The sequence below is a fragment of the Megascapheus bottae genome, chromosome 32 (genome assembly GCF_031878675.1).
Source record: "Megascapheus bottae isolate mThoBot1 chromosome 32, mThoBot2.hap1, whole genome shotgun sequence".
NCBI lineage: Eukaryota > Metazoa > Chordata > Mammalia > Rodentia > Geomyidae > Megascapheus > Megascapheus bottae.
This window is the reverse complement of record NC_143540.1, coordinates 9,726,098-9,752,798: the sequence shown is the minus strand read 5'-3', so window position 1 is coordinate 9,752,798 and position 26,701 is coordinate 9,726,098. Positions and strand designations below refer to the sequence as shown.

Sequence of the window (26,701 nt, the reverse complement as noted above, 5' to 3'; positions counted from 1 at the left end):
AAAACATTATGTCTATAGAGTCATAAACTTTTATGTTTATGCAGTTATGTTTATATTTCCAATACCATGTCCATAGCATTGGGTATGCAAATATTGAGTCATTGCTCTTGTACTGTTTAGATCTAATAGCCACATATTAAGGAAACCATGCACCTTTTGTTCCTTTGGTCTTGACTTATTTCACTCAACATGATTCGCTCTAGCTTCGTCCACTTTCCAGCGAATGCTATTATTTTATCTTATCTGTTGACTATGTAGAATTTCATTGTGTGAACACACATACACACATCACAGTTTTGGGGGGGTTTTTTTGGAGGTATTGGAACTCAAAGCCTTTTACTTGCTAGGCAAGCACTCTTGGCTGATTTGTACCTGCAGTCCTGAAGTTTCATTTTAATTTTTGTGCCAATCCTGGGACTTGAACTCAGGGCCTGGGTGCTGTCCCTTGAGCTTTTTTTTGCTCTACCTTTTGGTGTTTTTTTGTTTGTTTTGTTTTTTGTTTTGTCCTGGGGCTTGAACTCAAGGGCACTTGGCCACTAGAGCCACAGCACCACCAAGGAATTGAACCCAGTGCTTTGTGCATGCTAGGCAAGCACTCTACCACTAGGCCAAACTCCCACCCCCTCACAGACTTTCTTGTCTGGACTGGCTTTGAACCACGATCCTCATATCACAGCCTCCTGCATAGCCAGGATTACAGATGTGAGCCACCGGCACCCAGCTCCCACTCTTGTATTTTTATGCTTGTGTGTGTTGCTTATAATTTTTGCAGGTAATTATCTTATTGTCATTACCAAAAAGACGAAAGTAGGTGAATTTTTCAATCATGTAATATGGAAAGCAACGGATTTTGATATCCTTTCTTATAAGAAGACAATGTTGCATTTAACTGATATTCAGGTAAGATATGAAAGCGAAGGTAATGTCTTTTTATGTTCTCTTTGTTACTGGACACTTACAAACATCTGTTTCATTTGCCTAATGGAGATACTTATGCTAACCAAGTAGGGTTGTGAAAATAAAAGAGAACCTATATGGGCCGGGAATTGGGCCTAGTGGTAGAGTGCTTGCCTAGCATGCGCAAAGACCCCGGTTCGATTCCTTAGTACCCACATAGACATAGAAAAAAAGCCAGAAATGGTGCTGTGGCTCAAGTGGTAGAGCTCTAGCCTTGAGAAAGCCCAAGGACAGTGCTCAGGCCCTGAGTTCCAGACCCAGGACTGGCAAAAGAAGAGAGAGAGAGAGAAGGAGAGAGAGAGAGAGAGAGAGAGAGAGAGAGAGAGAGAGAGAGAGAGAGAGAGAGAATCTGTATAATGTCTTTGCACAGTGGGCCATGATCTGAGGTGTTTCTTGAATCACTTGTTCAAACAGCGTTTCTACCAAAGAGAGCAGCTCTTACCGTCATGTGACCTGCGGTGCATAACACCTCAGCTAGGTGTGCAGCACACCTGGCCCCCGGGAAATAAGAAACACCCCAGTGTCATTTTATAAGTTAGACTTGCTTTAGTTTTGGGTTTTTTTTCTCTTTTCTATTGTGGGGCTTTAACTCTGGGCCTGAGCAGCTCAGCTCCAGTTCAGCACTGTACCACTTGAGCCACAGGGCCACTTCCGGTTTTCTGGTGATTAATTGGAGATAAGAGTCTCACAGACTTGGACTCTCCTGCCTGGGCTGGCTTTGAATCACGATCCTCAGATCTCAGCCTCCTGAGTAGCTAGGATTTCAGGCGTGAGCCACGGTGCCCGGCCACAGATTTCCTTTTTAACCATGAAATAGACTGATTTCTTTTTCTCTCTCATTTACAGTTACAAGATAATAAAACGTTCCTAGCAATGTTAAATCATGTCTTGAGTGTGGATGGGTTTTACTTTTCAACAACATATGATTTAACCCATACTCTACAGCGGCTGTCGAACACTAGTCCAGAGTTTCAAGAGATGAGCCTCTTGGAGAGGGTAAGTTTGATCTTCACTTATTTGCATTTTTATTTTCTGTTGGTCGTGGGACTTGAACTCTGGGCTTGGGCGCTGTCTCTGAGCTCTTGAGCTCAAGGCTACCACCTTACCCCTTGGGCCACAGTGCCACTTCCAGTTTTCTAGTAATTAATTGGAAATAAGAGTCTCATGGACTTTAGTGCCTGGCATGGCTTTGAACCGCAATCCTCAGGTCTCAGCCTCTTGAATAGCTAGGATTATAGGGGTGAGCCACTGTAGCCGGCTTTATTTTTAGTTTTTAAGGAAAGGGACATGTCTTTTTCACTCATGAAAATTTGTGCTGATTTTTGACTGGCCTGCCGGCCTTCCTTCCTTCCTTCCTTCTTTCCTTCTTTCCTTTCTTCTCTTCCTTTCTTATTCCTTCCTTCAGTGGATGTGTGTTAGAGAAATACTGTACTCTACCACTGAGCTACCCCTCTTGTCCTATTTTGATTTTTTTTTTTTTGTATTCTTGCCTGTTAGGATTATGTTTCAGATATTTACTACAATCCCCAAAAGAGGACCTTGGGATCTATGTACATGCATATGGTAGGGATATTCAAAAATCTAGCTGAAACACTCATATCAGTGAGTGTAGAGGTTGCACGCCTATCATCCTAGCCCTCAGAGGTGAGGCAAGAGGATCTTGAGTTTGTGCTGTTTAAGAGATATTCCTCTGTATTTGTAGAATAGCACAGTGGCAGGAGATGAGGTCAGAGAGTTAGCCAGACTACCAGATCGCAAGCCCAAGGCAGGCAAAGATTTGGCTCCTGGGTAACAGACACTGAAGAACTGGGAGCTGACAGGAAGGACTCCTGTAGCTCTCAGGTAACCAGTATGGGAGTCACTGCTAAAGTTGCCTGGGTGTTTGCTGGGTGCTGGGACTAGAATTGTAAGACAGACATGTAGCAGGAGGAGACTTAGTACTTAGTGATTGCCTAACAGATGAGGGAAAAACACCCTGAAAGATTCCCAGGTTTCTGAATGGCATGAGGCAGAGCTAGAAATGGTGGATTTGAGGGAGCAGATTGTGTTGTGTTTGGAGCATGTTAAAGAAATCTGCTTGTTATCCCCTCTCTGGAAACATCGATGGCTGTGATTATTCATTCTGGGGACACTCAATGTCGATATTTTACTAAGTTTTAAAATTTTTCTCAGGCAGATCAACGGTTTGTGTGGAATGGACATCTTCTCCGAGAGCTGTCTGCTCAGCCGGAGGTAATGTACCCTAACTCAAATCTGAGTATTTGTCACAGTCCAAGTTTGAATGCACTTTACAAATGACTCCTTAATTATCAGAGATTTAGATAATTCTGGTTTAACTGGAATATACATACTTTGATCAGGTCTGCCTTCTTATATTACTTGTATTATTAAGGCTAAAGGACCTTATTATTTTCCCATGATATTCTATCGTGCTAGCTTTCTGTTGCTATAATACACATGCAAAAAGATGGAAGGTTGTGTTTTGGTTCACAGTTTCCAGATTTGAGCCTGTTGTTTGCCGGCTCCCCTGTGGTTGGGTCTGTCGAGGGGCACAACAGCACGTTGAGATGCACAAAGGAACAGACCAATCACTGCGATGAGCAACGGGGATGGACCAGGGCCATTGGCAGTTGATTATGGACCCCTCTACGGGGGTCAATGTCCCCTTCCATGCCTAGCCCCTAATTACCTCGCTACCTTCCACTCGACACCCCCTAAATGTCTCAGCCGTCTCCAGATGGCTCCCAAGGCTTATCACTTAAGTCTAAAAGTTCACTGAATGGGGTCGGGAGTGTGGCCTAGTGGTAGAGTGCTTGCCTAGCATGCATGAAGGCCCGGGTTCGATTCCTCAGTACCACATACATAGAAGAAAAAAAAAGCTGAACTGGTGTTGTGGCTGAAATGGTAGAGCTCTCGCCTCGAGAAAAGTCCAAGGTCAGTGCTCAGGCCCTGAGTTCAAGCCCCATGACTGGCAAAATAAAACAAAATAAAAGTTCACTGAAGATTTGAACCAGAACACTTACAGAAGCCTTTGAGAAGAATGTCTGCATACGTCTTCTTGGGGAAGTGTGACTGCCCTCAATACCCAAGGTAGACATGTCCAGATGCCACCAGCCTCTCTCCTGTGTATACACAAATGAGGCGCAAGAGGTGGACCAGCTGGAAAGATTCACATGCTCACATGTGCAAGTGTATGTGCACATGTTTGCACACATACACAGAGCTTTCAGGGAAGTTGATTTGTGTGTTTTCTTTTTTTTCAGTTGTGGGGCTTGAACTCTGGGCCTGAGCGCTGTCCCTGAACTCTTCAGCTCAAGGCTAGCACTCTACCACTTGAGCCACAGCACCATTTCTGTTTTTGTAGCGGTTCACTGGAGACAAGAATCTCATAGACTTCTGTGCCTGGGCTTTGAACTAGAATCATCAGAGCTCAACCTCCTGAGTAGCTAGGATTATAGACATGAGCCACTAGCACCCAGCTTTATGTATTTTTTCTTCCTCTCTCCCTCTCTCCTTCCCTCCCTCTCTCCCTCTTTTCCTTTCTTCCTTCCTTCCCTTCTTCCCTCCTTTCTTCCTTCCTTCCTTCCCCTACTCCCCCGCTGTCTTTTTTTTGAACTTGACCTGGTGCTGTCCCTGAGTCCTTCAGGTCAAGGCTAGCACTCTACCCCTTGAGCCACGGTGTCACTTCCAGTTTTCTGGTAGTTCATTGGCGATAAGAGTCTCACAGACTTTTGTGTCCACGCTGGCTTTGAACCAGGATCATCAGGTCTCAGCCTCCTGATGTAGTGGCGTGAGCCCCGTGTGCCCAGCTTACTTCTCTTTTTTGTTTTTTTTTCTGAGTAGTTTAATTATTAGAGATAAGAGTGTCATGAACTTTTCTTCCTAGGTTGGGTTTAAACTGTGATCCTCAGGTCTCAGCTGCCTATGTAGCTGAGAGGACACAGACATTAGCCACTAGCATCTGGGTGGTGCTTTGTTATCACAGCAAATAGCTTGAGCTGGAAACTGCTCACAGGGACAGTCTTTTCCCAGGAAGAGTAAAGTTATTTCAGGCAGGAACTAAATGGTTCAGGAGGGAGAGAAACGTCCTGCAGTTTCCTTCATGTTACTGCTGTTTCAAAATGGCTGACCATCCAAGCTCCAACACTTGTACTGCATACATGATGTAACAGTAGACTTGTCTGTAAAATGGTAAGTTATAGTTGGACACCAGAGGCTCACGCCTTTAATCCTAGCTTCTCAAAGAGGCTGAGATCTGAGGATCATGGTTCAGAGCCAGCCTAGGCAGAAAAGCCCAAGAGACTCATCTCCAGTTAACTGCTAAAAGGTTAGAAATGGAGCTGTCGGGGGCCAGGAGTTTGGCCCAGTGGTAGAGTGCTTGCCTAGCATGCATCGGTTTGATTCCTTGGTACCACATACATAGAAAAAAGCCGGAAGTGGTGCTGAGGCTCAAGTGGTAGAGCTCTAGCCTTGAGAAAGTCCAAGGACAGTGCTCAGGCCCTGAGCTCAAGCCCAGGACTGGCAAAAAAGGAAAAAAAGAAAGAAAGAAATGGCTGTGGTAGACCACCAGCCTTGAGCAAAATAGCTCAGGAACAGCATCTAGGCCCCAAATTCAAGCACAAGAAAACAACGAAAACAAAGCAAAACAAAACAAAAGGCAAGTTATATATGAGCGTACTACCTAGTTATGTTGTTTTTTATCTCCCTAAATATAAACAAACCTTATACAATGCTTCTGGTTTTATTTACTGATTGATTTTTAAGGTATGTTCATTATCTAACTGCATTGTGATCTTCATTTCAGGTCCATCGCTTTGCGCTTCCAGTGATACATGGCTGTATCCTTATATGCTAGTACTCTTTAGTTCTTCGCAGCCTTTATTTACATTTTGTTATGAGGAAGATGTAGAAGCAGTCATAAATGTGGCTCTATTTCAGGGTTTGTAGAGATAACTATCCAGAAAATTGAACTCAGGGATGTAAAATGTTAGCACACTGATTAAAAGCAACCATTACAAAAAGATGACCTCTTCAGACTCAATTACTATGTCTGTTTAAGCATTTTGAGACAGGCGATTTGAAGAAAACAACTTTATGTGCTGCATTTTGCCTTTATTTGTTGTTGTGTTGTAAAGTGAGTTATGGAAGAATGAGGAGAACCTAATTGTTCACACAAAACCTTTCCTGACAACTGATACAAAATGTTGGACTCTAGAATCAGGGTGACCAGCAAGTTAAGAGAGAAGTACAATTTGAAAATAATAGTTGCCATTTGAAATAGTGATAGAAAAATGAAAACAGCACAATTTTCAAAACAAGGCTAAGGGAAAAAAACATAGTACAAATGCAAAAAAGTAGTTATCCACACGTGTGGGTGTGCTTATTTATTTATTTATATTTATTTATTGCCAGTTTTAGGTTTAAACTCGGGGTCTTGAGCCCTCAATTAGATTTCTTGCAAGCAGTTGATACTTTACCACTCGAGCCACTCCCTCCACCTAGCTTTTTTGCTGGCTCATTGGAGATGGAGTCTTGTGACCCTTTCTGCCTGGACTAGCTTGAAGCCATGAACAGAGCTCTAGTCTCGGCTTCTTGAGGAACTGGGATCACAGGCGTGAGCCACTGCATCCAGCCTGCCTTTTCTTTTTCCTCCCTTCCTCTTTCTCTTCATTTTCTTGAAGGCTAATCGAGCTTATGCTTTTCATTTAGAGTAGGATTGTTGGTGATGAGATTAAATACTCAGGTCTTTACATTTAGGAAGTGGATGAAGGGAAACATTTAAATAGAAACCATAGCAAAGCACTTCAGCGCCATGGTTATAGGTCATTCTAGGCGAGCTGATGTGATGCATCTTTACCAGTGTAGGTCACAGTATAGTCTGTCTTTTGTCTTTTACCCTCTTAAGGACAATTTAAAGAACTGGGAGTTTGGCCTAGTGGTAGAGTGCTTGCCTAGCATGCATGAAAACCTGGATTCAATTCCTCAGTACCACACACATAGAAAAAGCTGGAAGTGGTAGAGCAGTAGCCTTGAGAAAGCCCAAGGACATTGCCAGGCGCTGAGTTCAAGCCCCAGGACTGGCCAAAAAAAAAAGACAAATTCATTCTTCCCCAGAGTAAATAGATTCAAACTGAATCTAAATGATAATGCTTATATTTCTACATAATATCTTTTTCTTAACATAATTGAGTTATTACTATGCACTCATGTTCTATAAATGGAAAATACTTTGATTGGATTCTCATCTCCAGGAGGAGTTGTTTCAGAGCTGGGGTACGCTATTACGTTAGAGGTGAGATTGATGTTTGTCAGTTTCTCAAAACTGGGTCATGTCCGTCACTAATGTTTGTCTTCAGATGTCATAGGTTACACGACACGACCAACCTTTGTACTTTATGTTACTGTCTGCCTATAATTTGGTAGGTCTTCTGTGCTTTACTCCAGCTGCAGCAAATATTTTGCAAATGTTCATGCAACACTGTAGATTGATTCTTTTTTGTGTTTGTGTGCCAGTCCTGGGCTTGAACTCAGGGCCTGAGCACTGTCCTTGGACTTTCTCAAGGCTAGAGCTCTACCACTTGAGCCTCAGCACCACTTCTGGCTTTTGTCTGTATATGTGGTACCAAGGAATCGAACCTGGGTCTTTGTGCGTGCCCGGCAATCACTCTGCCACTAGGCTAAACTCCCAGCCCTAGATTGATTCTTGTTTTTTTTTTTTTTTGTTTTTTTTTGTTTTTTGTTTTTTTCCAGTCCTGGGCTTGAGCTCAGGGCCTGAGCATTGTCCTTGGACTTTCTCAAGGCTAGAGCTCTACCACTTGAGCCTCAGCACCACTTCCAGCTTTTTTTTTTTTTCTATGTATGTGGTACCAAGGAATCGAACCCGGGTCTTTGTGAATGCTAGGCAAGCACTTTAACCACTAGGCCAAATTCCCGGCCTTTTTTTTTTTTTTTTTTTTTTGCCACTTGGCTTGAACTCAGAGTTTGGGCACTGTCTCTGAGCTTTTTGCTCAAGGCTAACACTACTATCTGAGCCACAGCACCACTTTTGCCTTTTTCTGTTGAGGTCTTACTGAGGAATTGAACCTGGGGCTTCCTACATGCTAGGTGAGCTCTCCACCACTATGCCACATTCCCAGGCCTAGACTGATTTTTTTTTTTTTTTTTGGGTGGGTCATGGGGCTTGAACTTGGCCTGAGCACTGTCCCTGAGCTCTTCAGCTCAAGGCTACCATCCTACCCTTGAGCCAAGCCCCACTTCCTATTTTCTAGAGGTTAATTGGAGATAAGAGTTTCAGATTCTTTTGGGCCTGGGCTGGCTTTGAACCTTGATCCTCAGATCTCAGCCTCCAGAGTAGGTAGGATTATAGGCGTGAACTACTACACCCAGCTGCTGCTGCTGCTGCTGCTGCTGCTGCTTCTTCTTCTTCTTCTTCTTCTTCTTCTTCGTCTTCGTCTTCGTCGTCGTCTTCTTCTTCGTCTTCTCCTCCTCCTCCTCCTCCTCCTCCTCCTCCTCCTCCTCCTCCTCCTCACCTGAGCTCTTCAGCTCAAGGCTACTGCCCTACCCCTGAGCCATAGCACCACTTCCGGTTTTCTGGTAGTTAATTGGAGATAAAAATCTCATGGACTTTAGTGCCAGGCTAACTTTGAACCTCGATCCTTAGATTTCAGCCTCCTGAGTAGCTAGGATGACGGGTGTGAGCTACTGCGCCCAGCTAGACTGATTCTTAATTGTTCTCAGGGGAGTTAAGTTGTCCTGAGAGTACAGCTGAACTTTGTAGTTTTCAGTCACTTAAACACGTATCAGAAAGTATTTTCTAAACTGGGCATGGTAGCTCACACCTGTATTCCCAGCTACTCTGAAGACTGAGATCTGATGATTGCAGTTCATAGTCAGATTTTATCTCTGTGAGATTCTTATCTCCAAGGAACCATCAGAAAACCAGAAGTGGAGCTGTGACTCAAAATGGTAGAGCAGTAGCCCTGAGTAAACGAGCTCAGGAGAGCACCCAGGCCCTCAGCTGAAGCCCCATGACCAGCTAAAATTTTTTTTTTTTAAGTATTTTCTACTGGGAACAGTGGCACATAGTTGTAACCCCAGCATTAGGGAGACTGAAGCAGGAAGATCAAGTTTGAGGCCAACTTGAGCTATTATGTTAGTAAGCCTTATCTCTAAGTTTTTGCTTTTACTATTTTTTTTTGGGGGGTGCATATACAGAACTAAGATACCTGATTTCATGCCTTCAGTTGTATAAAGTGCTGAGCATTCCCTTAATTTTATACTAACTCTCAAAATCAGCAATAGGCTACTACAGTTACATATGTTATTTTTCTCCCTTTATAGAGAGTGGGTAAAGTCCACTTTCATTTTCCTGTATCTGTATCCTGTAGGTTTCTTTCTTTTTCTTTTCAATTTAGAAAACTCATAAACATATATTTATTTTTTTTTCTTTTTCTTCCCTCCTTCCTTCCCTCCCTCCCTACCTCCTTCCTTCTCTTCTTCCTTCCTTCCTTTCTTTCTCTTTCTTTCTTTCTTTCTTTTTATTCAGGGCTAGAACTCAGGGCCTGAGCACAGTCCTTGGGCTTTTGAAATCAAGGCTAGAGCTCTACCACTTGAGCCACAATACCACTTCTGGCTTTTTATATACATATAGTACAAAGGAAACAACCTGTATCTTTGTGCATGCTAGCATGGCAAGCACTCTTACCACTAGGCCATACTCCCAGCAACAAATTTTCTTGTGTGTGCTGGTCCTCCTGGGTCTTAAACTCCAGGCCAGGGGGCTGTCTTTTAGCTTTTTTGCTGAAGGCTAGTGCTCTGTTACTTGAGCCCTAGTTCCACTTCCTGTTCTTTGGTGATTAATTTGGAGATATGATCCTCACAGACTTTTCTGCCAAGGCTGACTTTGAACCATGACCCTCAGATCTCAGCTTCTTGAGTAGCTAGGATTTCACATATGAGCCACTAGAGCCTGGATTTAACACCTTTTTAGAGGAAATTGGTATATATTTTTGAAAGTATTAATTTTTTTTTCCTTATTCCTCTGGACCTAATTTAAGTAAGAGAGTTTCTGTTAGCTTTTTGGTTTTTGTCCTATATGCATTAGTTTGAATTATTTATTTTTTTATAAGTGCTTTTCCATTACTTTGAACTGAATGAATTCTAGGTTAAGCTGAATGAATGTTTCTTATATTCTAATTATACACATACACTAAATAATTAACTCAGAAGTGGCACTGTGGCTCAAGTGGTAGAGCACTAGCCTTGAGCTGAAATGCTCAGCGACAGCGCCCAAGCCCAGGGTTTAAACCTCATGACCGACTCCCCCCCAAAAAGAGAATTAACTCATATTTTTGTTTCAACTTAGGAATTGATTCTGAAGGTCATGCGGCAAACTTTGTAGAAACAGAGCAAATTGTGCATTACGATGGTAGCAAAGCTTCCTTTGTGCAGGTAAAGTCGTGTGTCTATGAAGTAGCCAGGTAGCCTTTTCTACTCCTTTTCTGTACTTGTCATGTTGAGGTTTTCCTCCCTTCCTTCCCATTCCTCTTCTTTCCTAAGTCCTATCTTTGTTTCCAATGTATGAAAGAAATTCACTCAGTAAAAAGGTGTTCATTAACCTGCCACCATCCTGCAGGTTTGACCAGCATATAAATGAAATCACTAGGTGGGGTGCGTAAACTGAACCCCTTAAGGAGAGATATCAGGGAAGCAGACATGAGAGTTAGAGAAGTCTAGCCCCCCACTCCTCTGTTTAACCCTGTACGCTTACCAGGGCAGTGGTGCTAGGACTAGCTGATGGTTTACGGTCGACTTTCCTCATTATGCTTCTTTTGTTGTTGTTGTCCATTGTGGGGCTTGAAGGCAAGGCTTGGGTACTGTCCCTGAGCTTTTGGGCTCACGGCTGGCACTCTGCCGCGTCTCCTTGTCTATACTTCAGTGTGAAATAAGCCCTCTCCTCCATTGCCTCCTTGTGGAGCTGAACATGATTAGTAGCTCTGCGCAGGCACGCATTCGGAAACCGCCTCCATTGAGAGTGAGGGAGGCGGTTTTTCTGTCAAATTATAGAATAGACCTAATGCAGGAACTCTCCCTCGTGGGATTTCTTTTAGAATCTACACAAGTTCTATACGTATAAAGTTAGGAGGAACTTTGCGAGTGTAATTCTGTAAAATCTGAACGTTTAAGAGTGTTCTTGTAGACCACTTGCACAGCCAGAGAGTTGTACTGTTAATTTTTTCCTTTACAAAAGTGTTCATACCTGTACTGCTGATAATAAGTCAGCTAAGTGTGTGTGTTTCTTATTCTATTTCTCTTTTCTTATAGACCCGAGGATCAATACCTGTTTTCTGGTCTCAAAGACCCAACCTCAAGTACAAACCATTGCCCCAGATCAACAAAGTAGCAAATCATGTATGTGTCTTCAGCGCATTTTCTTTTTCTCTGACTAAAAATAGAATTGTGGTTGGGTTTTAACTCTTTCTTCTAGAGCATGCATTATTCCCTAGGAGTGAGAATTCAGTATCTCTTTGACCTTTGTTCATTTTCACCCAGTAAACTCTAAAATGTGTATACTAGATGGCATGTTAGATTATGGCCAGTAGGCAGTTAGAGGGTGATGAGGTGGCAAGGCAGATAGATTTGAGAGCTCTCAGAAGATTTGTCACTTGTGCCTTTTTTTTTTTTTTTTTTGCCAGTCCTGGGCTTGAGCAAAGGGCCTGAGCACTGGCCTTGGACTTTCTCAAGGCTAGAGCTCTACCACTTGAGCCTCAGCGCCACTTTTGGCTTTCATTTTTCTGTGTATGTGGTACCGAGGAATGGACCTGGGTCTTTATGCATGCTAGGCAAACACTCTACCACTAGGCCAAACTCCCGGCCCCACTTGTGCCATTTTAGAGTGCTTAGTAGATTCCATTGAAGTTGTAGTCAGAATTAAAATGTGATATGTTATATTTTAGCTCAGAGTAAAATGACTCATTCATATTTACGAGTGGTCCCCATCCTGATATCATTCAGAATAGAAATAGGACGTATAAAGAAAAACTTGTAGCGGGGCACAGTGGCTCACACCTGTAATCCTAGCTCAGGAGGCTGAGCTCTTAGGATCAAGGTTCAAAGCCAGCCCAGGCAATACAAAGCCAAGAGACTCTTATCTCCAATTAATCACTAGAAAAGGTAAGTGAGGCTGTGGCTCAAGGGTAGGGTGGTATCCTTGAGCTGAAGAGCTCAGGGACAGTGCCCAGGCCAGAGTTCAAGCCCCATGACCCCTCCCACAATAAATAAATACATAAATATGTAAAACTGTTTAAAAACAATATTTAAAAACTATTTTAAAGCCAGGAGCTGGCAGCTCACACCTGTCACCCCAGCTACTCAGGAAGCTGAGGTCTGAGGATTGTGGTTCAAAACCAGCCCGAGCAGGAAAATCCCCCTAAGATTCTCATCTCCATTGAACCACTCTAAAACAAGCAGTGGTGCTGTGGCTCAAGTGGTAGAGCGCTTAACCCGGAGCACAAAAAGATACTCAGGGACAGCGCCCAGGCCTTGAGTTCAGGCCCCACAACAGACAAAAAAAAAAAAATTATTTTTGGTCAATAATGTAACCTTGTAAAGAATATACCTTTTTCTCCCCTCTAGATGGATGGTTTCCAAAGGCATTTTGATTCGCAAGTCATTATTTACGGAAAACAAGTCATAATCAATCTGGTAGGTTCTCATATTTTTCCTTCCCCTTTTCTATACGGTATTGGGGTTTCATCTGAGGGGCTTTTCTGGGTTTTCTTGCTCACAACTGGTGCTTTACCGCTTGAGCCACACCTCTATTAGGCATTTAATTGATGGAGTCTTCCAGATTTCTGTCCCCACAGGCTTCAAACCTCAGTCTTGCAGGGTTCAGCCTTCTGAGTTTGCTAGGATTCCATTACATGTGTGAGCTGAGCTACCTGTGCCTGGCTCGTGTATGTTTCTCTTTACTCCCTTCTGTCTCTCTCCTTCTCCCCCTCCATTTCCTCTCCTCTCTTCTCTCTTCGTGTTTTTTGTTTCGTTTGTGTATGCCAGTCTGGGGCTAGAACTCAGAGTGCCTCGGCACTCTCTGTGCTCAAGGCTGTACCTCTTGAGCCACGGCACCACCTCCCCCTTCCTTTTTAAATTCATGTTTCTCTGCCAGAAGGAGAGCCGAAGCCATGCCCAGTGGCTCGCGCTGTAATTCTAGTTACTCAGGAGGCTGAGATCTGAGGATCATGGTTCAAAGGCAACCCAGGCACTAAAGTCTGTGCGACTCTTAATCTCCGATGAACCATCAGGAAACCAGAACTGGCGCTGTAGCTTAAGTGGTAGAGCACTAGCCTTGAGCTGAAGAAGAGCTCAAGGACAGTGCCAGGCCCAGAGTTCAAGCCTCATAAAGGAGAGCAGATATCATTCTCTTGATTCTCAATGATATCACTTGATATCATTCTCTCTCCCTAAATAAACATGGTGTTGTAATTTTTTTTTTCCAGGTAAACCAGAAGGGCTCAGAGAAGCCCCTTGAGCAAACCTTCGCCACCCTGGTGTCTTCCTTAGGAAGTGGAATGATCAGGTACCTCGTTGGGAGCAGCGGCCATGCCGTCCTTCGGGACTGTGTTTGGTGGGCTCTCGATAGCCGCCCCGCCTGAGCTGGGGCAGTGCAGGTCTTCCTCGGTGAACCTTCCTGTGGGAAGCTGTGGATCCTGTCACGTGAGCTAACTGTGCAGAGGGGAGGCCATTGGAGGTTTTTGGGGGAGGGGGCGGGGGGTGTTGCACTCAGGGCCCGAACACAGTCCTTGGACATTTTGCTCAAACCACAGCAGCACTTCCGGCTTTTCCCGTGTATGTGGTACTGAGGTATTGAACCCAGGGCTTTGTGCATGCTAGGCAAGCCCTCTACCACTAAGCTACACTCCAGGCCCAGTCCACACTATTTCGGGATCTTCTCAGTCTCTTAGAATCAAGGAGTCCCAAGAGAGCAGATGCTCTGTGAAGAGGTCCTTTCAGTCCTTTCAGTCCTCTCCCTCTGCCTTGTCTCGTGTCCTCAGCAACAAGGTGGACAGAAATAGGAATATATGGAACACCAGTCTCTGAATTTTAAACTTCCAGCTTCTCCTCCCTTACATTTCTTTTATTTCTTTCCTTTTTTTGTGGTCAGTGCTGGGGCTTAAACTCTGAACTAGGCGCTGTCACTGAGCTCTTCAGCTCTAGGCTATCGCCCTGACCTTTGAGCCAAGCCCCACTTGCCCTTTTCTTGAGATTAATTGGAGATAAGAGTCTCAGGTCCTTTTGCGCCTGGGCTGGCTTTGAACCTTGATCCTCAGATCTCAGCCTCCTCAGTAGCTAGGATTACAGGCATCAGCTTCCTTGTCCTGCTTTCAGCTCAGAGCAGAACTTTTTTTTTTTTAACCAGTCCTGGGCCTTGAACTCAGAGCCCAAGCACTGTCCTTGGGCTTTCTCAAGGCTGGCACTCTACCACTTGAGCCACAGCACCACTTCTGGTTTTTTCTATGTATGTGGTACCAAGGAATCGATTCCGGGTTTTCATGCATGCTAGGCAAGCACTCTACCACTAGGCCAAACTCCCTGCCCTAGAACTTCTTTACTATTTAATATCGTCTAACTTTAGTAACTGGATCTCTTTAATATCTGATAACTAGGGGCCGGGAGTTTGGCCTAGTGGTTAAAGTGCTTGCCTAGCATGCACAAAGACCCGGGTTCGATTCCTTGGTACCACATATATAGAAAAAAAGCCGGAAGTGGTGCTGAGGCTCAAGTGGTAGAGTACTAGCCTTGAGAAAGTCCAAGGACAGTGCTCAGGCCATGGGCTCAAGCCCAGGACTGGCAAAAAAAAAAAAAAAAAAAAAAAAAAAAATATCTGATAACTAGAAATACCTCGTTACAAATTGGAAGCAAGAAAATTTTTTCGGCCATACATATGTCAATAATGAACATGGAAAATGACATTTTGTTTCGTTAGGAAGACCAGTCTCGAGGGTCAGAGGGACTGTGTTACCTCTGTGTTCCCCATAACCCCTTGTGCCCCGAAGATACTCAATCTCATCTTCCCAGAGCCAAATTAAGTCTGATTACTGAGCATCTTAATTAATTTGGAACTCTGTTACTTTTTTGCATATAGTGGTAGATAATAAACGCTCTCCAGGGCTGAGAGTTTGGCCTAGTGGTAGAGTGCTTGCCTAGCATGCACAAAGACCTAGGTTTGCTTCCTCGGTACCACATACATAGAAAAAGCTGGAAGTGGTGCTGAGGCTCAAGTGGTAGAGCTCCAGCCTTGAGAAAGTCCAAGGACAGTGCTCAGACCCTGAGTTCAAGCCCAGGACTGGCAAAAAATAAAAAGGGAAAGAAACGCTTCCTATTTACCCTTTAGAGTATAGCCCTCGCTGCTGCCCCATACCCTGCTTTGCTAAGGCTTGCTGTTTCTCTACTCCTGAAGGCCCTAGAATGACCCCTGATTCTTGTGTGTCTGTGTCTGTCTGTTAGTATGTGTGCAGTATGTGTATGGGGGTGTGTGTGTGTATGTGTATCATATCCATAGCTATGATTGTGGGAGGTTTGTGTGTTTGTGGTTGGTAGTAAATGCAAAATAAAAGTGTCCCTAGTGTTTGTAAGAAATATGTATGTTCGGTCCCGGGAGTTTGGCCTAGTGACAGAGTGTCTCCTAACATACACAAAGACCGGGTTCAATTCCTCGTTACCACATACATAGAAAAGCTGGAAGCGGTGCTGTGGCTCTAGTGGTAGAATGCCAGCCTTGAGGAAAAAGCCCAAGAACGTGCTCAGGCCCTGAGATCAAACCCCAGGACACGCAAAAAAGAAAAAAAAAATATGTATATTCTGATAAAGAGATCTCAACCATTAGGGGAAAAAAGTGAATCCTCTCTTGTTCTCAAGTTCTGAATCTTTAATCTTTTCTTTTGGTAGATATGTTGCCTTTGACTTCCATAAGGAATGTAAAAATATGAGATGGGATCGACTAAGTATTTTACTGGATCAGGTAGCAGAAATACAAGATGAATTAAGGTAAGCCTCAGGAGGTTTTGGTGGAGGTAAAAAGAGGGTGTGTGTGTGTGTGTGTGTGTGTGTGTGTGTGTGTGTGCGTGTGTGTGTATCTATCTCAGTCATATTTCACAGCCAGGGTTTACCCTGGATTGTTGGTGCTTGCGTAAATGATTCTGTAACTTACTTTTTTATTGGAAAGAAGCATCCTCCCACATGGCAGGCATGTGCCTAAAATCCTAGATCTCAGGAAGCTGAGTTGGAGGGAGCAAAAAACATTACTGGAGGGAGGGACGGGGGCGGGAATTTGGCTTGCCTAGCATGCATGAAGACCTGAGTTCAATTCCTTGGTACCACATACATAGAAAAGCCGGAAGTGGTGCTATGGCTCAAGTGGTAGAGCTCTAGCCTTGAGAAAGCCCAAGGACAGTGCCCAGGTCCTGAGTTCAAGCCCCAGGACTGGCAAAAAATAAAAAACAAAAAATGCTACGGGGGCAGGGGGATGGCCTATTGGTAGAGTGCTTGCCCTAGCATACATGAAGCCCTGGGTTCGATTCCTCAGCACCACATACTCAGAAAAAGCCGAAAGTAGAGCTATGGCTCAAGGGGTAGGGTGGTAGCCTTGAGCTGAAGAGGTCAGAGACAGCACCTAGACCCTGAGTTCAAGCTCCAAGAGTGACAAATAAAAATAAAAAACAAACAGGTTATGGACAAGCTGAGCAGCAGTGGTGCCCGCCTGTCATCCTAACTGCTCAGGAGGCTGAGATCTGAGGATCGTGGTTCAACTCCAGCTCAACAGGAAAGTCCATGAGAATTGAGAATGTTGACAGTGGCCCTGCGGCTCGAGCGGTAGAGAGGCTCAGGGGAAAAGCCCCGGACCCGAGTTCAAGCCTAGGACCGACAGAGAGAAAGAGAAAAAGAAAGTTGCTTGCTAAGTGCTTTGTGTATGTGTGTGTACACTAAGCTTTATCTCACTCAAATCTTAAAGCAGTCTAATCTTAAAGCAGTATCACCTCTGTTTTGTGAGTGGGGGAAAAAAAAGAAAGAATATCACACAGCTAGACAGCTATCTGAGGTAGGAAGAAAACATACTGCTTGCTGCCAGTTTTTGTTTTTTTGTTTTTTTTGGTTTATTTATTTATTTTTTTTGCCAGCCCTGGGCTTAAGCTCAGGGCCTGAGCACTGTCCTTGGATTTTTCTCAAGGTTAGAACTCGTATCACTTGAGCCTCAGCACCACTTCTGGCTTTTTCTAAGTATGTGGTACCAAGGAATTGAACCCGGGTCTTCATGCATGCTAGGCAAGCACTCTACCACTAGGCCAAACTCCCGACCCGGGTTTTGTTTTTGTTGTTGTTTTTTGATAGTTCTGGGGCTTGAGCACTGTCCTTGAGCTTTCTCAAGGCTAGAGCTCTACCACTTGAGCCACAGCACCACTTCCAGCTTTTTCTATGTATATGGTCCTGAGGAATTGAACCCGGGGTCTTCATGCATGCTAGGCAAGCAACCACTAGGCCAAACTCCCCACACCCAGTTCTTTTTACATATTGTTCTATCAACATGTGCTAGTCAACTAAAAAGAAAAAGATAAAGAGGTTTGTAACGCATGATACCCGTTTCATTAGAGACAAGAGTCACCGACTTTCCTGCCTGGGCTGGCTTTGAACCGTGATCCTCAGATCTCAGCCTCCTGAGTAACCATGATGACAGGCGTGAGGCATCAGGGCCTGGCTACTTCCTGAATTTATCAGCATCATGGAAGTGACCTGTATGTCAAGAATCAAGTCACTAGTAGGTTTGACCTACTGTGGTATGAGAGTGTTTATACAAATATGTTTTAGTTATTTTCTAGTAGACCCTGCTGGCAGCGTGGTGACGAACCAGGAAGGTGTCTTCCGCAGCAACTGCATGGATTGTCTAGACAGAACCAATGTGATCCAGAGTCTGTTAGCTCGACGTTCACTTCAGGCCCAGCTTCAGGTATGACTCCCTTCCTTCCTCCTCTTCCTCTTTCCACCCCACCCCCCACCCCCCCCAGTCTCTGTCTCTTTTTTTTGCCTTTCCCAGAGCTTGGGCATGGGTGCCACTGGTTTTTGCTAGTGCTCCACCACTTGAGCCACAGCTCTGCCTCTGGGTTTCGGTGGTCCATTGGCTGGCAACCAACCTCGCTTCCCAGATCTCAGCCTCCTGAGTAGCTAAGATGACAGGCGTGAGCCACTGCACCTGGCTAGAATTGCGGGGTTTTTTAATGGCTCTGTGTAAGGGTCATTTTTAATGAGTGGTAGTTTCACTGAGCCATTGAAGATGCCCTAGTTTGCGCTTTTAAATAGCACTGTAGAGAATATATCTGTTCCCATTGCTCCTTAGTAGCTAAAGAAGCATATGATAGGATTAGGAAACTCTGCTTTTCTTCTTAAATTATGTCTGCTGAGGTCTACACCTAAATGCCGCTGTGGTTTTTGTTCTAGAGACTGGGAGTTTTGCACGTGGGACAGAAGATCGAGGAACAAGACGAATTTGAGAAGATATACAAAAATGGTAGGCAGAGTTGCTCCAACTTGGAAATGAATTGCCATTTGGACATGTTCGGAACTGCAGCGGTCATTGTAACCATCATCAACCACTGTTTAACTTTTTGTTGTTGTTCACAGCCTGGGCCGACAACGCAAATGCCTGTGCCAAGCAATATGCGGGAACGGGTGCCTTGAAGACCGACTTTACCAGGCAAGCCACTCTCTTTAGAGCAGTGCACATTCATGGCTGAGAGTCCTTCTGCTTCTGTTGTTGGTGGTGGTGATGGTTCTGGGTGTATGTGTGTGTCTTTTTCTTTTTGGGTACCGGGTATTGAACCCAGGCCCCATGACCTGCATGGAACAGCAGTACAGGCGGCACCAGCGTCCTGGCCTGTCAGGATTGCTGGGAGGTGATGATCGGGAGCTGGCACCTTCTTAGCCTTCCTGGGATGTTCTGACGCAGGCAGGGTTGAGGGCTCCGTAGTGTTTCTTTTTTTAATTAGTTAATCATATTCATTATTTGTTTTTTGTGGTACCATAGTCGAACCCAAGGCCTCGTGTGTGTGCTAGGCGAGCGCTCTACCACTGAGCCACATTCCCAGCCCCTCCAAAGTGTTTGTGACATTTGCACTTGTGTTAAGTTATGACAGATAGTACACGAGAGGATGTGAACTGGTTACGTGGAGATACTCTGTCATCACGTATAAGGGAGGAGGGAGCCTCTGCCAGCTTGGGTCTGCTGGGGTTCTGCCATGGATACCAAAGGACAACTACGTATTTCTTAGACCTACCTAGTGATTCTGTGAATGTCTTTCTAACTCGCTTATTTACATATATTTTGTCGGCCATAAGACAGTATGGAGATTTAGCATTGGAAGTCTGTCATGTAAAACTGAATCTCTTTTAACCAGAACTGGAAAGAGAACTCAGCTGGGACTTGTCATGGACGGCTGGAACTCACTAATACGGTATTACAAGAACAATTTTTCCGATGGATTTAGACAAGTAAGTTTGCACTGGGTGCTTCGGGTGCTTTTTTTTTTTTTTTTTTTTTTTTTTTTTTGTCTTTTGGTTGTTAAACGATTGTGTTTTTGTCATTGCTAGGTAATGTGATCACATCGAGTCTGGGAAGTTTAATGATTTCCTTCATTTTCTTTTTTCTGTTCTAGGACTCTATAGACTTATTTCTCGGGAACTATTCAGTGGATGAATTAGAATCCCATAGTCCTTTAAGTGTTCCAAGGGACTGGAAATTCCTGGCTGTAAGAATTCTTTGTTTTTCTGAGTAAAGCGCTTTGTGTCTGAAGAGGTAGATGCTCTGATATCTCCCTTGACTTCGCTAAGTGGAATGTAAATGCTCAGCTCTGTCCAAGCAGATCAGGACACTGAGTAAAATGCACTTAGTGTTTGTTTCCTTTCCTGACAATACTCTTGCATATCCTTTGTGGGTAAGAACATTAGCAGGAAGTATGGAGAAGGCCACCTTTCAGGAATATTTCCATTCTTTTGTGATGAAGGAATTAACAGGAGACAAGTTTGTCACAGAAGGCAGAGTATCTTTTAGATACTCTTCTAATTTTTCTTTTTCTTTTTTCTTTTTTGGTGCTGATTCTAGGGTTTGAGTGCAGAGTCCCTGCCCTTGAGCTGTTTTCACTCAAGGCTAGCCCTCCACCACTTGAGCTACAACTCCACTTTTGACCTCTTGATGTGGTTAATCGGAGATGAAGATTTCACACTTTCCTGCCTAGTCTGTCTTATTCTCTGATCCTCAGGTCACAGCCTCCTGAGTAATAACTAAAGATTGTAGGTGTGAACCAATGTTGGGCAGACTTTGCAACAGCCTCTGTAGGGCCTCATGCCAGGGGACAAAAGTGCCTTAAAATGGAAAGGGTGCCTGCTGTCCTAGATTCTCACTCAGGCAACTGCCTTCCTCTTCCTAATTCCCTCCATGTTTCCTCAGATCTCCTAACTTATCTAGTCACGATCCAGACCCCCAAGTTTACTTGGTTGTTAGAAAGATTTTGTACGGGTTAGCTTGCCCAAAAAGCTTTTCTTTTTTTTTTTTTTTTTGCCGGTTCTGGGGCTCAAACACGGTCCCTGAGCTTTTTTGGCTCTAAGTGAGCATTCTACCCACTTGAGCTACAATGCCACTTCCGGCTTTTTGGAGATGAGAGCCTCACGAAGTTTCAGCCTCCACTGGCTTAGACCCCAGCCTCCTGAATAGCCATGATCACTGGCATGAGCCACTGGGGCGCAGCTTTTATTCTTTTTATTCACAAGCAAAAATATGCAGGAAAAGAAAAGAAATCAAAAGAAACAAAGAAAACAACAAAAAAAAAATAAGCAGGATTGATTTTGTAGCCTCTGGCTTAGCGTTCTCACCCCGTGGTGTCTCTTTCCATTCTCTTTTGCAGTTGCCCATTATCATGGTGGTTGCCTTTTCGATGTGCATTATCTGTTTGCTTATGGCTGGTAAGTCTGCTCCTCTTTCATACTCCTCACATTTGTTTTCCTGGAATGTTGAACGTTCTTAGACATCTTGAGTTTTTTGAGTCCGTTTCACGCTTGATGTTCACCTATCAGACTTAATGGGAGTAGAACAGATGAGATTAATTCCTTTTGATATTTTAAGAAAGAAATACATATGAGGTAGTTTCATCATTGGGTTTGTTTTGTTCTTTCAGTGCAAGGGATTGACCCCAGGCTTTGTGTGTGTACTTGAATACTACCACATACCTTCCGATCCTGTTATTTTTTATTTTCTTTATTCGTGTGCCAAACTCTTGGCCCCCCCACTGTTTGTTTTTTTACTTAAGATTTGGTTAAAGGGCCGGAAGTTTGGCCTAGTGGTAGAATGCTTGCCTAGCATGCACGAAGACCCAGGTTCGATTCCTTGGTACCACATACATAGAAAAAAGCCGAAAATGGTGCTGAGGCTCAAGTGGTAGAGCTCTAGCCTTGAGAAAGTCCAAGGACAGTGCTTAGGCCCTGAGCTCAAGCCCAGGACTGGCAAAAAATAAAAAAATAAAAAGATTTTGTTTAAAAAAAAAATTCTTTCTGGGGCCAGGAGTTTGGCCTAGTCAGTAGAGTGCTTGCCTAGCATGCATAAATACCTGGGTTTGATTCCTCGGTACCACATACATTGAAGAAAGCCAGAAGTGGTGCTGAGGCTCAAGAGGTAGAGCTCTGGCCTTGAGAAAGTCCAAGGACAGTGCTCAGGCCTTGAGCTCAAGCCCAGGACTGGCAAAAAAAAAAAAAAAAAAAAATTCTTAGCTAATCATCTTTACCTTTTGACATTTTAAGTCTTTATGAAGGATATTATACGTGCCTGTGATCTGCTTTTTTCACTGAATACTACAACACTACGACTGTTTTCCCATATTCCTTTTTAAAATAATTCTATGAGTACTGTGAACATGCTGTATAGAGGGGCTACTGTTTCATAAATCAGATAATGAAAAAAAGCCCAAACCGTTTTGTTGTTTTTGGATTGCATTTGTGGGGCTTGACCCTTGGGCACTGTCCCTGAGCTCTTTTGCCCAAGGCTAGCACACTACCACTTTGAGCCACAGTGCCACTTCTGGTTTTCTGATGGTTCATCAAAGATATCAGTCTCATAGACTTTCCTGCCAGGCTGACTTTTAACTGTGATACTCAGATCTCAGCCTCCTATTATAAGTATATAGGTTATGAGCCACCCATACCTAGAACTGAAAACTTTTTTTTTAATTTTTAAATTTTTTTTTTGTGCATGCTGTAGTGAGGCTTGAACTCAAGACCTTAGGCACACCAGACAGGCACTTTACCATTGAGCCACAGCTCCAGAGTTTTTGTTTTTGTTTTGAAACTGGGTTTGCCCTCAGATTCTGCTATCTTAGACCTGACCACCTGCCTACCTGCAGGTGGTTCTGGTACTGATAGCGGTTTGAGAACTGTCAATGTAAAGCTCGATTGAGCATCTCTGCCAGGTGCCAGTGGTGCGATCCTAACTAAGCAGGAAGCTGAGATCCGAGGATTGCGGTTCCAAGCCAGCCTGGGCAGAAAAATCTCTGGGAGGGGCCGGGAGTTTGGCCTAGTGGTTAAAGTGCTTGCCTAGCATGCATGAAGACCCGGGTTCAATTCCTTGGTACCACGTACATAGAAAAAAGCCAGAAGTGGTGCTGAGGCTCAAGGGGTAGAGCTCTAGCCTTGAGAAAGTCCAAGGACAGTGCTCAGACCCTGAGCTCAAGCTCAGGACTGGCAAAAAAAAAAAAAAAAGAAAAATCTCTGGGAGACTCTCATCTCCAGTGAATCACAGAGAACACTGGGGCTCAAAGTGGTAGAGCACTAGCCTTGAGCAGAAAGAACCCGGGGAAGGCACTGAGGCCCAGGGTTCAAGCCCCATGACTGGAAAAATAATAATTATAATTATAATTTGCTATATATATATTTTTTCCCCCTGTAGATGGGCTGACAGATTTCCATATTGTAAAGATGTGATTTACAACTCGCAACCGTATCTCGTATGAGCAGATGCCTTTTATTTATACGCTCTTTGTTTTTCCTACCCCCAGGTGACACTTGGACAGAAACCCTGGCCTACGTGCTCTTCTGGGCAGTAGCAAGCATTGGAACCTTTTTTATTATTCTCTACAATGGCAAAGATTTCGTGGATGCTCCCCGATTAGTCCAGAAAGAAAAGATCGATTGAATCTGTATCTGTGGAAAGCGGCTCAGATTGGAAGATTCCACCATGCAGAACTGGAGTCTTTACTGACCTGCTTTCCACATGGCCTGAAGTCATCCAAAAGCCTTTTTTTTTTTTTTTCTTCTTCGTCTCCCGGATCACCTGGTGTGTTCCTTACCGGGTGACAACTTAGCATTGATCTGATGTCTCTGACTTCATGATCTCTTCACTATCGAGATGGTTATATTTCTCATCTGAAGCTCTACTAGAATTGAAATAGAATCCGAACTCAGCTTATGGAACGGAGGGAATATAGTCATTGTCAAGCTAATCGGCTGGTGACAGATAAGTAATATATTTTAAAAAGAAATTTAGCCTCTTGCATTATTTAAAGCAGTAAAATTATTTTTCTAGCTCTGTTTCATTATCATCATCGTAGATGCAGTCGCTGTTAGCAAGCATTCTTCACACACACACACCTTTGAACTTTCCTTAAAAAGTTAGTAATAAGCTAATTCTACTGTTGATAACATGTAAATCTCTGATAGATATCAATGTAGGTTTGAAGACGTGATCTGTGGTTTCATGGGAAGAACGAGGTGAACGGGGTCTGGATTTTTTTTGAAGTTTCCAGGAACAGCCTCGTGACCTCAGTCAGCTCTGCAGTCACAGCTCACAATACTCTCTCTTTACTCAAAGAATGGAAAGTATCTCCTCCGCTAATGCTCCAGAGCCGCCTCTTTGGAAGGGCTGCTGCCCCTTTACGGAAAACTGCCCTTCGCCTTTGTGAACACTGAGTTTCTCTGCAGTTCTGTCCGTTCACTCGTGGAGCCTGCACGGGGTCTCCTAGAGGGTCTCGAGCTAAATTTGCTATTATGCTTGAGGCACTTGCCACTTTGGCGTGCACGGTACTCTCGCTTTCTCATTCTTGCTGGTGAGTGTGTCTACGCTCAGCTCTTCTAAGTAGTTAACGTTCTCCAGATCGAGGACCGACCTCAACTTGAACATGCGCGCAAAACCAAACCCCAAAAATGACACTTCAGAGGCTGTGTGTGGTTGTTCCTTGTCAGACTGTATATTCAAATTGTAATTATGAGGTTTAGATAATAGGACTGTAAGTTAGTATAATTACCACTGTTTCAAGACAATTCAGTTACACACTGCTACAGGATCTTACTGTTTTGCTGCAGTGTATGTACAGCTACCCCTCTCCTCCAACAGCAATAACTTACGTTGTCCTTTGATACTTCTAAAAGCGCCTTTATTTTAGCATTACCTTTCTTCAACCTTGTCTTTTATCAACATTCATAGGAATGTCGCTTTTTAGAAATCCTAAACAACACAATAGCCGGGGGCAGTCCTGTGTATCTTAAACTCAGTCATGAAAACTCACGATAGGGTAAGTAAATAGAGCCACTTATTCATCACATGTAAATAAGCATCATTTGCAAACAGAGCTCCTATCTACTGTGATATATTACGCAAATGCTTCTGGACTTCATGTCAACAACTCCAACAGAGACCAAACCTGAATTGCTGGCCTGGCTGCTCTGCAGACACTGGACTGGCCACATCAGTTTGTTAAGTCATAAGCTGTCAATATTTCGGGACCCCATGGTGATTTTCCTTCTTCATTCCTGTACTGTATGTCCATAAGTGAAAATAAAACCTCACATTATTTTCTTATGTGTCGTTCGAGCATGTTCATTTCCCTTGAGTTTAAAAAAAAAAAATTTGCAGTAAAATTCCAGCAAAAAAAGAAAAAAAGAAAATTGGGCCAGGTACTGTGGCTCACACCTGTAATCCTAGCTACTCAGGAGGCTGAGATCGGAAGATCACGGTTCAAAGCCAGCCCAGAGCACGAAAGTCTGTGAGATTCTTGTCTCTAATACACTACCAAAACTACCTCCCCCCAGAGACTCTTATCTCCAATTATCCACCAGAAAACCGGAAGTAGCGCTGTGGCTCAAGGGTAGGATAGTAACCTTGAGCCGAAGAGGTCAAGGCTGCGGCCCAGAATTCAAGTCCCACAACCACCCGAAAAAAGCAAAACAAAGCCACATTTCCCTGGAGTCAGATCCACTCTGAAGGTCACTTGTGGTTGGGAAGATTCTGTGGGTGATTAGAATGACCCTCCTTACTGGCACTGGGTTAGAGTGCACCCTAGTTTCTTACCACATCCAGCAAGGCAGCCCGACAGTTTACGAGCCACATGGAAGGCTTAGTTGTAAAGGAAAACCCCAGAGGTACCCTCTCATCCCTCGGACTGTTTTCTGTGCGCTAGAAGCCATCTCCTCTGGATCTGGCTCATTACAAGGGAAGCCCGGGAGGTCGGGAAGAACAGAAGGTGGTGTTTAGAAGTTAACTTGGAAGTCCACCTGCCAAGGTTAGTAAGGAGAAAATATTTCCTCCTAGCTTTATACATATCCCCAGATGAATATGTTTTGGAAGTTGTTTCACTTTTTGGGGGAGGGGGCAGTTATGGGGCTTGAACTCAGGGCCTGAGCACTGTCCTTGCACTTTCTCAAGGCGAGAGCTCTACCACTTGAGTCACAGCACCACTTCTGGCTTTTTCTGTGTATGTGGTACTGAGGAATCGAATCCCGGCCCCAGCCATCCTTGCGCTTTCTTAAAGGGTTTGCAGATCTGATCAGTTACGAATTATGAGTTTAAGCCACAGGCATCCAGCAAGGAGAGTCATCTTTCTGGAAGTGGATAAAAGAGGAAGTTGGGCTGGATGGATGACAGCCAAGAGAGGACTCTCCAGATGGCTGTTTTGGCTGTACATAAGTTTACAGCTTGAAGAAGTTGAAGAAAAACTAAAAGACATGTCAGGTATAAATGTCTCACGTGAGCCCTTAAGTGTCTTCAGTGAGAATCTGTAAATATACCCCGAGAAACTTGTGAATCGCACAAGGTCAGCAAAGCAGAGAACATTAAGATAGAGACTGATCATTTTAGGGTAACCTTTGCCCCACTTTATTACAGTAAAAAAAAAAAAAGACATTCTCTGATGGGTTAATGCTATCATAAATAGAGTATATATTCAGTTATAAGATGCTCTGGTGTGATTTATGACCATTTTTAGAAAACTTTCCTACAGAGTCTGTGGCTTAGTGGTAGAGTGCTGGCCTAGCACTCGTGAAGCCCTGGGCTTGATTCCTCGGTACCACTTACACAAGAAAAAAAAAGCCAGAAATGGTACTGTGGCTCAATAGTAGAGTGCTAGCCTTGAGCACAAAGAGGCTCAGAAACAGAGCCCAGGCCCTGAGTTCAAGCTCCAGAACTGACAAAGAAAGAAGAAAGGAAGGAAGGAAAGGAAAAAGGAAGGAAGGAGAGATTTCCTATACACATATAAATAATTTTATATTAATTTTCGAGTGACATTCATTAGCCATGATGCCCAAATATTAGCACGAAGTCTGTTGAGAGGTTGCTTCTGTTCTGTTATTCTCACAGACGATTTTGGCCCTCCCAAGGGGCTGGGCCCCCCCACACAGAGGGAGCCCCAAATGAAGGTTCCTCATGGCCCGTCAGTCCTGAAAACAT

The 26,701-nt window shown here is 43.9% G+C and overlaps 1 protein-coding gene across 1 annotated transcript in view; it reads left to right on the top strand.

Annotated features, from left to right (window-relative positions):
* Sacm1l (SAC1 like phosphatidylinositide phosphatase) overlaps positions 1 to 23,522 on the top strand; it is a 34,448-nt gene extending 10,926 nt beyond the window's left edge. Inside the window, exons 4-19 of the mRNA XM_090323502.1 lie at positions 1,804 to 1,953; positions 3,130 to 3,189; positions 5,762 to 5,795; positions 7,148 to 7,249; positions 10,322 to 10,407; positions 11,281 to 11,367; positions 12,592 to 12,660; positions 13,452 to 13,531; positions 15,901 to 15,999; positions 17,815 to 17,953; positions 18,442 to 18,511; positions 18,625 to 18,697; positions 19,398 to 19,491; positions 19,656 to 19,748; positions 20,901 to 20,958; positions 23,040 to 23,522. Coding sequence (XP_090179628.1) covers positions 1,804 to 1,953; positions 3,130 to 3,189; positions 5,762 to 5,795; positions 7,148 to 7,249; positions 10,322 to 10,407; positions 11,281 to 11,367; positions 12,592 to 12,660; positions 13,452 to 13,531; positions 15,901 to 15,999; positions 17,815 to 17,953; positions 18,442 to 18,511; positions 18,625 to 18,697; positions 19,398 to 19,491; positions 19,656 to 19,748; positions 20,901 to 20,958; positions 23,040 to 23,176 — 1,431 coding nt within the window. The 3' untranslated portion in view covers positions 23,177 to 23,522. The remainder of the gene's footprint in view (positions 1 to 1,803; positions 1,954 to 3,129; positions 3,190 to 5,761; positions 5,796 to 7,147; positions 7,250 to 10,321; positions 10,408 to 11,280; positions 11,368 to 12,591; positions 12,661 to 13,451; positions 13,532 to 15,900; positions 16,000 to 17,814; positions 17,954 to 18,441; positions 18,512 to 18,624; positions 18,698 to 19,397; positions 19,492 to 19,655; positions 19,749 to 20,900; positions 20,959 to 23,039) is intronic.
* Positions 23,523 to 26,701: the final 3,179 nt, after the last annotated feature.